The 13836-nt window shown below is 37.7% G+C and overlaps 1 protein-coding gene and 2 pseudogenes across 1 annotated transcript; 1 reads left to right on the plus strand and 2 right to left on the minus strand.

Moving 5' to 3' along the window:
- LOC104749934 lies at positions 4971-7094 on the plus strand (annotated as a pseudogene).
- Positions 10814-11608, minus strand: LOC104749952 (myb-like protein P). Its single transcript, XM_010471670.1, has 2 exons — positions 11198-11608; positions 10814-11134 (listed from the first exon to the last, which is right to left on the minus strand). The coding sequence occupies exons 1-2, from the start codon at positions 11606-11608 to the stop codon at positions 10814-10816; spliced, it is 732 nt and encodes a 243-aa protein (XP_010469972.1).
- LOC104720724 lies at positions 12582-12754 on the minus strand (annotated as a pseudogene).

Genomic DNA, 13836 nt, shown 5'->3' on the forward strand with positions numbered 1-13836 from the left:
AAATAAATATGGCATCATCAGCTACATATATTGTACTAATATCTGTATACCAGATTCTTAATTTAATATTAGATTATGTTCTTAAGCCTATGTTTTTTCACATTTTTTGTGTGGTTATATAACATGTAAAGCAAAAATCATAGGAAAAACTGTTACGATGCTTTCAAGAAAAAACAATTCAGAATACATAAGCTATACCGCACCTTTTGCACAACTTCAAAGGTTTTATTTTTTTATTATAACTTATATATTAAAAGGGAATATAACGTTACTGTAGTGGCAACCCTCAAGTTTTTAGTATTAAGGTCTGTTCGTTTCAACCCTCAAATTACAAGGTAGCGACTTAAAAATTAGTATCGCTAAAACTAAACCAACAACAGATTAAGAAAACGTGAACTTGCATGATTAAACGAACTAGCCCATAGTCTACTCAAATTTTTGAAATTGCATGATTAAAAGACTTTTAAAAATGATTTACAATTGTAATGTCTGTATTTTCTAAGGTAAAACATGTAGAAGTAAAATCAAGGCAATTCTTGACATGAAGTATACTTTACTGGTGATTGATTTTACTGTATTTAGAGAGTTATATAGATGAAAACATAACATGTAATTCTGTTACTAGATTTATGCATCTATCTACACATAGTGTAAGATATATATGTGTGGTATAAAAGATAAATTGTTTATTAATATATTACATAAATTATGAATTACATGTTTTGTTTTATATTTTACGGGTAAAATATTTTTGATTAGAAGAGAAAAAATCAAAAAGGTAATTGTATTTTTTTTATCATAAAGACCAGCTAATTTTTTTTTGACGCATTGGATCCTGGTCAAATAAACTTGTGGATCTGTTTACAAATTACAAAATAATTGAAACTAAATCAACAACTTGATAAGTAGCCAATATTTATGAAAGTCGCTTTTAAAAGTGTTCATAACTAATCAGATTATTAATTTTGATAATGTATATATGGAAACTTATTTAATTTTGGTAGTATATTATTTGATATTTCTAAAACAACCATCAAATTTAATATATATAGGGAATGAAACATGTAATTCAGAAAATAAATATATTATCTAAACTATTCTGAATAAAATATGAGGATGAGAATTTTGGATAACACGGATTGCAGACATAACATTTACTTATGTGGAGTACATGAGATGATTTTTTGTGGGTCAATATAATTTAATTTATTGCAGGGCAGACATATCAGACGAGTGTAACCTACTTGACAACTTTGTTTATGTCATCCGGTTCATGAATTTTTTGGTGTTTTTAATTGGTTTGATGGTTACCGAATTTAACATAATTCTAGCTGATCACTAATCCAGATCACAATCGATCCGGGTTCGCTATCATGTTGGTTCAAAATTTATGGTGAAGCAATAACAATTTTATGAAAGCTACCAAATATAAGTTTATGTTCTAAATGTCATATCAAATAAATATATCTACCAAGAAAATGTTGTATATACAATTCTGAATCTCTTACATATTTTCTTATTTATTAGACTAAAATATAAGATCTCAAATAGTTAAATTATTATTAAAACTTTAGTTATGCGATGGAAAAAACTTAACATATACAGGATGAGACACATTTTCTGTCCCAAAATAAACATACCGTTTACTCTGACTACTTTTTTTTATTGTTATTGTCTTTATTGATAATATAAACAAATTCGATCATTCTTTTTTTTTTCTAAACCAAAAGTAAAGTTTGGATCTTAAATATTAATAACATTCTTAAAAAAAATTTTACAACCATGTTAGTAAACTTAGTTTTTGAAATCAATTCCGCACGTACGTGCGGGTCTGAATCTAGTACTGTATAATACACGTTGTAGGTTTATACATTTTTTTTAGGTCTCGTAATGTATATCTTATATAATATGAGAAAGTTTTTATCAACTTTTGCTAAGAAGATGACAATTGGCTTACTATATTTCTGACATCTGTATTTTTTTGTTTGGACCTAATTAACTATAGTTTAGAGCTAATTAACTACAGGCCCATAAAACCAAAAAAAAACCAACAACATTCCTTCCTCCCTTCTTTAATCAGAAACATATGCAGCCCCAAGAATCTAGAGTCACCTTATATCATTGTGTGGTTGGTTTCATCTCGGAACTATACCAACATTAAATTAAATTTATAGGTTTGAATTCTTGGGTTTAATTTATGTGTTTGAATCTTATATAATTTTCACGGAGACAAGCGAATTTTAAGTAAGATGGTGGGATGGTATTATTTAAGTAAAATTAGTTTAAATTTTTTTTAAAAATTGTTCATATAAATTAAATTTTTGAGTTTACTTTTTGAAAAATCACGTAAGATTGTGAGATGATTTTGATCTAATTCTATAATTATTTTGTTCGATTCACACTTATTATTTCAAACGTCATGGTATTTTTGAATTACATAAAATTTATAAGTTTTCATATTAGGAATTTCAGAATAAATTATGAACATAATCACTTATGTTTTTATTTGAAATAATACCATCATTTTATGCATTGCCTTATATCTACCCACTATTTTCCTCACTTTTCATTTTTGTTTATATTACTTCTCATTTTTAGCTTATTATTTCGAAACACTTGCGAATTTATGATCACTAATATTTGATTTCAATCCTTTCTCTCTCTTAAAGGCTCAAACATTCTATAAAGTTTAGTTTTCTAAAAACAATATATTACCATAGAAACACATCCTCTTCCAGACTATTGTGAAAACTAAAACATTTACTTTCTATTCTATCCTCGATTCAATCTCCAACGAACAACAAACACCGATAACAATAGTATCGTTGTTTGGATCATCCGTTTTTGGGAAGTTCCTAACTTTAGAAGAAATATTATCTTACTAAGTCTTGAATATTGTTTCCACAAATGTAAATTATAATTACTATTGTTCATCTTTTGATGATTTATGCAATCATTTTAAAATATTAATAAAAGAAAATAAATAATTTCATGTGTATTTAATTTTAAAAGAATTTTTATATATAATGATGTTGGACGTCAGATTCTTAGAGCAAGAGTTGAAAGAAACCTTACTATATTATATCATCTAATAATAAAGTAAAGTTTTCTTTGAAAAGCTCCAAAATATTGTCATTTGATGCTCTCTTCTTTCACAAGTTTCATTTTGTTTCTTTTAATTTATAGTGTAACAAATTTATTCAATTGAATTTACATAATAAATTTTTCACTTAACAAATAATTTGATGATTAAATAGTTTAAGGATATAAGATTATAATATTTGGGTTTCATAGGATAATGTCGAGTAATAATTGGCTGTTTTATTTCATACTATAATATAAATAATTCACATGATCTTGATATTACATTATTTTATTTCATTTTCAATCCATTAAAAAAAACTATATATTTTGATAATATAATTTCTATATAGCTAAATGAGAATTGAATATATTTTCTTGATAAAGAGATAACTGTATATATTTCTGTTTAAAGAGAGAACTGAATATATATTTAAATTCATGATTTGATTAGCTAAGATGTCCGTTCATAGATCTATATTTATAATATATAACTCTTGAACATATATTTAAAACAATAGACAATTTTAGTTATTAATTCACAATAATGTATTTTTATAAACCAAACACATTTTTTATTAACTTTTCTATTCCATCTCATCAATCCAATATTTTTTACTAACTCTCATTTTTGTACCTTTCATAATATTTATAGTAGTGCAATGAATGATTAATAATAGTATTTAGAAATATTACATATATAAGAAAATATATTAATATGTAATTATTGCATATCTATAACTCTCACATAGTTTATGTGACTCCTATAACAATGAAATACAACTTCTGTTTTAATTTAGTTGTCGTTATAGGTTTTCAATGAAAATGTTTGGTGACAAAATATCTCAGTTTTATCTCTGTTGTTTTAAAGTTTTGACCAATGAAATATTTATAAGATATATTAATAAAGGATAAAACAGACAATTTAATATATAGTTTTTTAAATTTGTTTGAGAAAACCTTAAACGACAAGTAAAAAACCGAAAAATGTATTATTAATTAATAATAAAATAAGAAATTTTCCATATGCTCTTAACTACAATTTATCTTGGAAATAGAAAGATACACATTTTACTAATCCTCATATCTCAAATCTTACATAATATTTTTATTTAATTAATATTATTTTAACTAACAATCTCCCAAATTACAAAAAAAAAAAAAAATCTAAAAACAATGTAAACTAAATCCGTGCGTAGCATGGAGTGACTACTAGTATTCAATATAAATTACATATACCATCTCGTAATTTGGTACTGATCATACAAGATACACATGGATCTATCCCTTTGCAATGCTACATGTTCGAGACGATGTGACACATTCATGAACTTCATACTTGTTGAAGGCTGATTTAACAGAGGCTAGTTTTTATAGCTCACAAATCACCATTCTGAAACTGATGGTTGTTGTCGAGAGCTAGGTCTCTGAAATCAACTTTCACCAAATTTGTAATTTAGTAGACTTTTTCTGATTTCTGTAGAGCTAACGAAACAGCATGAATCATGGTTAACAACGCGTTAAATGCATACTAATTCTAGCATGCTTACATCTCAAGTTTAATTGTTTGACCATGGAAAGTCAACCCAATCGGTTAATTAGCTGCATATACCAATTCCTGTATATACCAAGCTTGACCTGGAGTGACAATTCCTGTATCTGTAAGATTCTAATCTTAAATGTATACAATTCTTGTTTGCCCCAAAGGTCGGGCCACCGGATTGACTTATAAACTTGAACCAAGATCCACAAATAGCGGCCCCAACGAAAAGACAACCCATGTGGGGGACGCACTAAGTTTGATGGATTTGGAGTCAAACGTTCAAAAGCTGGTTGTTCTGTGCTTTGGCAAAAACAAATATCACTAGCTACTCACATTATCTCCCGCCGCTACTCACATAATCTCTCTCTCCCCAAGTCAATGGATTCGGAGTCGGAGCTCATATCACTCATTTCTCAGCTAGTGTTTCTCCCTGACAATGTGTTTTGGAAATGGGATTTGAAGGCCACATCAGTCATTACTCAAATAATATCTCTTGGAAGATCCATGGCTTTGAATTCGCAGCCGGAGTCGGAGCTCATGTCACTCATCACTCAAACAATCTCTGTTTTCAACTCTATGGATTTGGATTCCCAGCCAAAGCCGCTGCAAAACCTTGTATCATTCATTTCTCGAATAGTCAACTATGCAGATTTGGATTGGAATTGGAAGCTGGAGTGGGACACCAATGAACCTTTGAATAAAACATTACAGCTCGAGCCTGAGCCGGAGCTCATGTCTCTCATCTGTCAAATATTCTCATTCGTCATCTCTATGAATTCAAAGTCGGGTAAGTTTATTTGCTTATGCCCTCAAGTACAAGTATATATGAGAAATGGGAAGTTTCATGTGAGTGAAAACCACAGCAACCACAAAAAGTGGGACTGTTTCCCCGGAAAATGGCTGAAGTTCAAGATTACTGGAGAAGACGCTACATACTTTTTCTGCGTCGGTTGCGAGGGAAAGAATCATGAAGAATTTGAAAAGGCTCCAGTTGAGATCAAACACCATCTTCATCGAAAACATTCTCTCCAGCTTGTCTTCATGAGTTACTTCGACACCAGGGAATGCTATTGTTGTGGTGAAGATCTTGCAATACTATATTATTATTGCTCGGCTTGCGATTTTGCTATCAATATTGCTTGTGCAAGCAAACCAGCAGTTTTATCTATAGACCATCCAAAGTGCCATGAGCATACACTTGCTCTGTTTCCAAGACATGCTTCCTTAACTTGCAACCTTTGTGCCTTAGCGGATGCAAGCTCCCCTATCTATATGTGTCCCCCTTGTGACTTTGTCCTCCATCAAAAGTGTATCAAATTACCGCGGGTCATAAGGATATCACGCCATCACCATCGTATCTCTTTTACACCTTCTTTTGACCAAAGAGATAATTTGTCTTGTGCCGTTTGTCGCAGAAACATCGAACATGATTATGGGGGCTATTCTTGCATCATGGAAAGTTGTTCGTATGCAGTTCATTCAAGATGTGCCACACAAAGAAATGTGTGGGATGGTAAAGAACTTGAGGGAGTGCCAGATGAAGACATTGGTGAAGTTCAGCCGTTTGTGAGGATAGGCGATGGCATCAGACTGCATCATTTGAGACTTGATGTGAATACGAGCAGAGATTACGACGAGAATATGGAGTGCCAGATATGCAAACACGCCAATCTATTTTGGTAACTACTACTCATGTATGAAATGTGATTTCATTCTCCACGAAGAATGTGCAAATTTTCTTCGCAAAATACATCACCCAATACATCCACATTTTCTCACTCTGACTCTAGGATACGCAGATGTAGTGGAAAATAACAACAGATGTACAACTTGTCCTTTGTTGTGCACAACTGGTTTCTTCTATATGTGCGGCGAAGAAGGATGTGGTTTCAAGCTACACGTGCAGTGCGCCTCAATTTCTGAGCCATTAGTCCATGAAAGTCATATGCATCAGTTATTCCTAACAACCAAACCAGAAGAGGAACGGAGAAGTTGTTCGGTTTGCAACGATCCACAATTATTTGTATTAACAAATGAAACATTCAACTGCATTGAGTGTGAGTTTGCTTTGTGTTTTACATGTGCTACCATACCTCAAAAGGTGAGGTATAATCATGATAAGCATGTGCTCACTCTATCGTATGGAGAGGAGACAAGTACCATGACGTATTGGTGCGAACTTTGTGAGGAAAAAGTAGATCCCAAACGACGGTTTTATGTGTGTGATGAGTATTGTTGTGTTACCCTTCACTTCCAATGCCTACTTGGGCAGAACTTATACATGAAGCCTGGTACAATTTGGTACTATTGCGAGAAAAAGGTATAGAGGCTGTAATATTCCTTGATTATTAACAAAGGGTTACAAACATATTTATTGTACATAAGGAGACTAGGGTTACAATATTTACAATTAGATCCCTATACTTATATTGTTATACATTATCTCTGATACACCCCCTCAAGATGGAGGGAGTTTAACGACACCAATCTTGAAACAAGCTTGCTGGAAACGAGCTCGTGGCAACGGTTTGGTTAAAGTGTCGGCTAACTGATCATGAGTGGAGACATGGGAAACCCGTAGCTGATTGGACTGAATCTGGTTCCGAACAAAGTGATAGTCAAGTGCAATATGCTTCATACGGGAGTGAAAAACGGGATTCGCGCAAAGGTAAGTGGCACCGACATTGTCACAGTAGATCACAGGAGGAGCAGGAACATTAATCTTCAGCTCGGAGTACAAAGAACACAACCAACGAAGTTCGGTGGAGGTATTGGCAACAGCCCGATATTCTGCTTCCGTGGAGGATCGAGCGACACCATTCTGCTTCTTCGAGGACCAGGAGATTGGATTGCGACCCATGTAAATAACATATCGGTTTGTTGAGACGTAGTCATCGGTGTCTCCGGCCCAGTCCGCATCAGAGAAGCCTTGTAACTTTACTGGAGATGTTGAAAAACAATGAAGTGAAAGAGGAGAAGAGGCATGAAGATAGATACCATGAGTTGTTGTACCGGCAAGATAACGTAGCACACGTTTCGCAGCCTGCCAGTGTTCATGTGTAGGTTTGTGCATAAATTATGAGAGTCGGTTCACTGCATATGAGATGTCCGGTCTGGTGAAGGAGAGATATTGTAGACTGCCTACAACAGATCGATATTGGGAAGCATCTTGAAGTGGAGAACCGTTTGCAAGAGTGAGCTTGGGCGTCGTCGGGAGAGGTGTAGAGACAGGTTTTGCGTCGAGCATATTGGTTTTGTGGAGGAGGTCAGTTATGTACTTCCGTTGCATAAGATGTAGACCTCGGGTGGACCGTGTAACCTCTATCCCCAGAAAATAATGTAGATCAACAGGGTCTTTTATTGAGAAGCGGTCAGCAAAAGCACGTAGAACAGTACCAACAGTAGCAGAGTCACTACCGGTGACGATGATATCATCGATGTAGACAAGAACATATGTGATGTCTCGGCCTGAACCGCGAATGAACAATGAAGCATCTGCAAGAGAGTTGGAGAATCCAGTATCAAGTAAGTGTTGTTTAAGAGCCATATACCATGCACGAGGTGCCTGCTTGAGTCCATAAATCGGTTTCCGGAGGCGACAAACATAAGAGGGTCGATCTTTATCAACAAAACCCGGCGGCTGTGACATATATACTTCATCAGTGAGATCACCCTGCAAGAAGGCATTGTTGACATCTAGTTGCTTGATAGGCCATGCTTTCTTCACTGCAACATCTAATACCGCACGAATGGTTGTAGATTTTATAACAGGACTAAAGGTGTCAGCATAATCTTTTCCATACTGTTGGTGAAAACCCTTAGCAACTAACCGTGCTTTGTAGCGGTCAAGGGTCCCATTAGCAAGGAATTTCGTTGTGAACACCCATCGACAACCTACAACCTTCTGATGAGCCTTTGGTGGTACGAGATCCCAAGTATGGTTACCAATTTGAGCATCATACTCATCAGAACATGCGCGCGACCACCGAGAATCTTTGAGTGCTTGAACAATGGTTGTGGGTTCATGTGACCGAGAGGGACGAGAGACGTAACCTTGAGACCGAACTTTTGGCTAGGTTTGTGTATATTATTTTTGGACCGAGTTGTCATTTTGTGGTGATTTTGTGGTAGCTGTACGTTGTTATTTTGGTTCTGTGGTTGAGGGGGAACAGCTTGGTGTGGTGGGTGGTTTTGTTGTGGTTGTGGCTGAGTTGTGGGTCGCAACTCATTTTGTGGTTGAGCAGTGGGCTCATTGGAACGAGGTGGAAGCTGAGTCGTGGGTCGCAACTCATTATCAAGGGGAGCAGTAGGCTCCAAAGAAGTCGAAGGAGATAATAAGGGAGAAGAAGACGATACCTGAGGTGAAGACGACGAGTGAAGGTCTGTATCGGGGGGTCCCAAACGCGAAGGAGAAGATGACGGTGGCGATGTCGGAGCAGAGTGATCATGGGATCGTAAACGATCAGAGGCATGAGGGGTTCGGGCCGTGGATTCTTGGTGAACATTAGAAGTTGTTGACGGTCATGGAGGTTGTTCCGTAACTTTGTCGCGTCGGTGATACGTATGAATAATTGGAGGTCGTGACATTGGTAAGAACGATGTCGATGAGGAAGCTGGTGGAGGCAACGGTGAAGGAGCCAACGATGGTGCCACCGGAATCGTAGTGACAGGCGGAGTAAGGGACGATGTACCTTTATCCAAAACATAACGAGTAGGCGTGTTCGAAGCCATATCGCGAAACGGAAAGACATGTTCAACGAATTGAACATGTCTAGAAGTGTATATGCGACCAGTTTGCACATGGAGACAGTAGTATGCACTTTGAGTAGCAGAGTATCCAAGAAACACACACCCAAGAGAGCGATCATCAAGCTTATTATGTGCATACGGACGTAGCCAAGGGAAACATAGACACCCAAACACTCGAAGCTTAGCATAATTCGGTGGTTGTTGAAACAACTTTTGAAATGGTGACTGAAGACCAAGAACCGGAGTTGGCATTCTGTTGATAAGATATACAGCAGTGGCAAAGGCATACGGCCAATGATCCTTTGGTAGTGAAGCCATGGACATGAGAGTCAGTCCCGTCTCCACAACATGTCGATGCTTCCGCTCAGAGAGACCATTGTGTTCTGGAGTGTGTGGTGGCGAGGTGAGATGGGTGATGCCAAACGTAGAGAGCAGCCAACGTAAAGCCATGTATTCACCGCCATTGTCGCTGAACAGGGTGCCGATACGCGTTTGAAACCGGTTTTCAACTAACGCTTTGAATGTGAGAAAGACATCTTTGACATCGGATTTTCTTTGGAGGGGATAGAGCCATGTATAACGAGTGAAGTGGTCTATGAGTACCAAATAATATTTGTAATTTTGAGTGGAGAGAACAGGAGAGGTCCAAACATTGGAGAAAATATATTCAAGTGGGCGATTTGAAGTGATAGAAGAGTTTGTAAATGGCAATTTGTGACTTTTATTAATGAGACAATCTGAGCAAGATAGCTGTTTATGAGAAGAAGAAGCAACAGGAAGTGAAAAAGTAGAAATAATGGTGTTTAAAATAGGTGGAGAGGGATGTCCTAAGCGTGAATGCCATGAAACAAGACTGGTGCGTGGACCCGAAGATGAGAGCGTTGCCACAATGTTTGGATTTGTCATCGGCCACACATATAACCCACTATCAGTTCTGCCTTGGAGTAATGGGACCCCGTACTCAGATCCTTCACCTGAAAGAAGGCAGTACTCAGATCCTTCACCTGAAAGAAGGCAGGAAAGAAGTGAACAAACACTTGGTTAGCATTGCAAAGGCGATACACAGAAATAAGATTCTTATGTATATCAGGAACACATAAAACTTTATCCAATTTTAAAGTTCGAGTTTGAGAGGGTAGAAGCATAGAACCAGTGTGAGTGATTGGCATAGTAGAGCCATCAGCAATCACAACATCATCACCTCCAGTGTAGGGCTGATTGAGTGAGATATTGTTCAGGTCGGAAGTGATATGGTGCGTAGCACCGGAGTCCAGGATGGCCGCCATGTTCGCCCGAGGTTGCCATGGAGTGAATGGACTGTTGTTGCGGGAAGAGCTGGGTTGCATGGAGAGGAGCTGAGGACATCTGCGAGCACTATGTCCTTGTGTGTTGCAAAGCTGACACTTACCCAAGTAAGGCCTAGAGGACCGATTGTTATTGTTATTGAGAGGGCTGCCAGTTGTTGTTATTGTTGTTGAAGGAGCAAGACTGTTGAGAATGGTTGCGGGAGCGACCATTGTTGCGAGTGTTGGTGTTGTTGTTATTGGTGACGTTTGCATTGTCCATACGATGATGAACAACATTCGCGGAGACCGGGAACGGGGTCGGAGTGACAGCGGCAGCGGCAAGGAGACGAGACTCACGGTTACGGAGACGTTCATGGACATCATGGATCGTAGGAGGAACATCCTTTCCCTCTATCTGATCAACAACCGGCTTGTAGTCTTCGGGAAGACCTTCAAGAATTTTCTCAATTTGATCCTAAAGATCAAGTGGTTTACCAAGGGTAGCAAGCTCATCAAAACGAATGATGAGACCACGCACATACTCATCAATAGTCATGTTGCCTTTAGTCCATACCTTAATCTGAGTTTTGATCCCTTGAACATGGCCGCGACTCGGTTTAGCGAAAATGGAAGCAAGAGTTGTCCAAACCTCAGCAGCGGTAACGGCACGCGACACCAGCGGTTGCACTGTGGGAGAGATTGCACCAAGCAAGGCACTGTAGAGGAGGCGATCTTGGCGTTTCCAAAAGGTGTAATCCGGGTTTGGTGTGACGACAGCATCAACGGTGACAGTAGGAGACGGCGCAGGATGAGATCCGTCGAGGTAGCCGGCTAGTTCATAGCCATCAATCAAAGCATGGAGTTGGAGACTCCACATCAGGTAGTTGACGTCATTGAGTTTAGTAACATTGGATGTGTTAACATTGAAGAGAGGTTTGGTGGAGGTCATAATGACTTCGCCGGTCGAAGGAGTTGTATTGCTGGAGGAAGTCATGGAGGAGGCGTAAAAATTTAGAAAAAAAAAAAATTTAGGTTTAGGTTTTGATCGTTTGCTCTGATACCATATAGAGGCTGTAATATTCCTTGATTATTAACAAAGGGTTACAAACATATTTATAGTACATAAGGAGACTAGGGTTACAATATTTACAATTAGATCCCTATACTTATATTGTTATACATTATCTCTGATAAAAGGTACTCATTATGTCTAACAATCATCACATGACTCGACCTTTTTGCTCCATTTGTGAGCAGCGTTGTCCATACAAGACATTTTATCAAAGGTCTGAATCAATATGTTGCTCTGTAAATTGTCTTTATGAGTTAGTCACGAGAAAATAACGAAGAGCTTGATGGACATTGCTCAGGTCTAGATCAATATTGTGTTCCTCAGATTGTATTTATGATTCAATCACAATGGACATCTATCTGGTTGTAAGATGTATTTTGAAACTTGTATTCTACATTATTGATTTGTCAGACACTCTGTAGCTCCTCAAATCTCGCAAGAGTAACACCAAATTTCCACCATAGCTGCTGCCACCAGTCCTACAAAGCTTCTTCGAAACAAAAAAAAAGATGTCTGAGTAAACAAACTTGTGTTTTCTAATAACACTAAGGTAGAAGCTTGTTGCCTTGTTTACTAAGAAATCTCAAAGCTGTGATTAGGAGATTATTCAGCAACACACGAAAGGACTCTGTTTGAAACAGATTGTCTCTGACTGTGAAGGACTTAAAGCAAAATCTATAATAGGAAAATGGCCTCTTAAGAAGCTTTAGGGTAAGTTGCCGAGAGGGATGAGTCGTATCTACTCTCGTTCCAGAACAAAGTGCTACAGAGACTTCTCCCTCAATCCACCCATTCAACTCCTTCTTAGCCGCCTTATCGTCCTCAAGCAGGCTGCCGGCTTCTCCTTTGATCATGTCTCCTCCTCCTTCAATTTCTCCGCTTTCAACTTCTTCTCCGTGGTTATCTCCATGAGAAAGTCATGCTGCCTTCCACAACTACGATGGACGCTGAAGTAAGTACGAAACTGTTGGTCATAGGAGCCGTTAACTAGTCGGTGATCTTGAACAAATATAGTTTCATCATGACTGAGAAAGAAGCCAATGATGTTTAAAAGAAGCCAATGATGTTTGTTGTTTAAAGCTGATTTGGCGTATCGTTTCAGGGGGCGACTCCATGTGGGTTCAGTGGGTGAAAGTGTATCTCCTTAAACAGGAATCACTTTGGGCAGTTAATGAGGCAACACAAGTTGGTTCTTGGATGTGGCGGAAGATTTTAAAGTACAGGGGGGTTGCAAAGTCTTTCTGTAAGGTGGAGATTAAAGATGGGGCTACTACATCTTTCTGGTATGATGAGTGGTCAACTATGGGCCGATTAGTGGATGTTGCAGGGTCACGTGGTGTCATTGATATGGGTATAAGCCGCACTGCCACTGTTTCATTGATTTGGTTATCTGGAAAGGGAAGAATGATGTCTATCGTCCACGTTTTACCACGAAGGAAACATGGCATCACATTAGGCACATCTCACCTATGGTTGATTAGAGGAACGCTGTCTGGTTCTCGCACGCAACTCCAAAATTTTCTTTTACGGTTTGGCTTGCTGTACAGAACCGTCTATCAACAGGCGACAGGATGCGGCAATGGAGTAGTGGAATCGATCCAACGTGTGTGCTCTGTAATAGTAAACGCGAAACCACCTGTTCTTCTCATGTGCTTTCTCTGCTGCGGTTTGGAAGGATTTGGCTCTCAACATCTACAAGACACACTTCTCTACGGATTGGCAAACCACCATTGAGTATGTCTCTGCTCTCGGTCGGCAAGGCATGGAAGCTTTTCTTGCACGCTACACCCTGCAGATTTTGGTACATTCCGTTTGGCGGGAGCGGAATGATCGTCGCCATGGGACAATTCCGCAGACACCGCACCAATTGACCCTTTGCATTGATCGGCAGGTCAGGAATAAGCTGTTGACCCTGCAGTTAGCTGGTGTTGGGAGATATGCAGACGGTCTCCTTCTCTGGCTTGCTTCTCGACAAAGTCCATAAATTTTCTGGTCTCTTTTAAAGTCTAGTCTGTTTTCCAACTCAAACTAATGTTGTACATGATGTAAAAACGCTATTTTCTTTGAATCTAATTTAACATTATTTCAAAAAAAAAAAAAAAAAA

Source organism: Camelina sativa, chromosome 2 (genome assembly GCF_000633955.1).
Source record: "Camelina sativa cultivar DH55 chromosome 2, Cs, whole genome shotgun sequence".
NCBI lineage: Eukaryota > Viridiplantae > Streptophyta > Magnoliopsida > Brassicales > Brassicaceae > Camelina > Camelina sativa.

Excerpts from the sequence above, each read along its gene's own strand:
- LOC104749952 (XM_010471670.1), bottom strand. The coding sequence starts at position 11,608 with ATGACCTCCACCAAACCTCTCTTCAATGTTAACACATCCAATGTTACT. Across the intron at positions 11,135-11,197 it reads ACATGACTATTGATGAGTAT|GATCAAATTGAGAAAATTCT; the intron begins GTGCGTGGTCTC and ends CTTGATCTTTAG.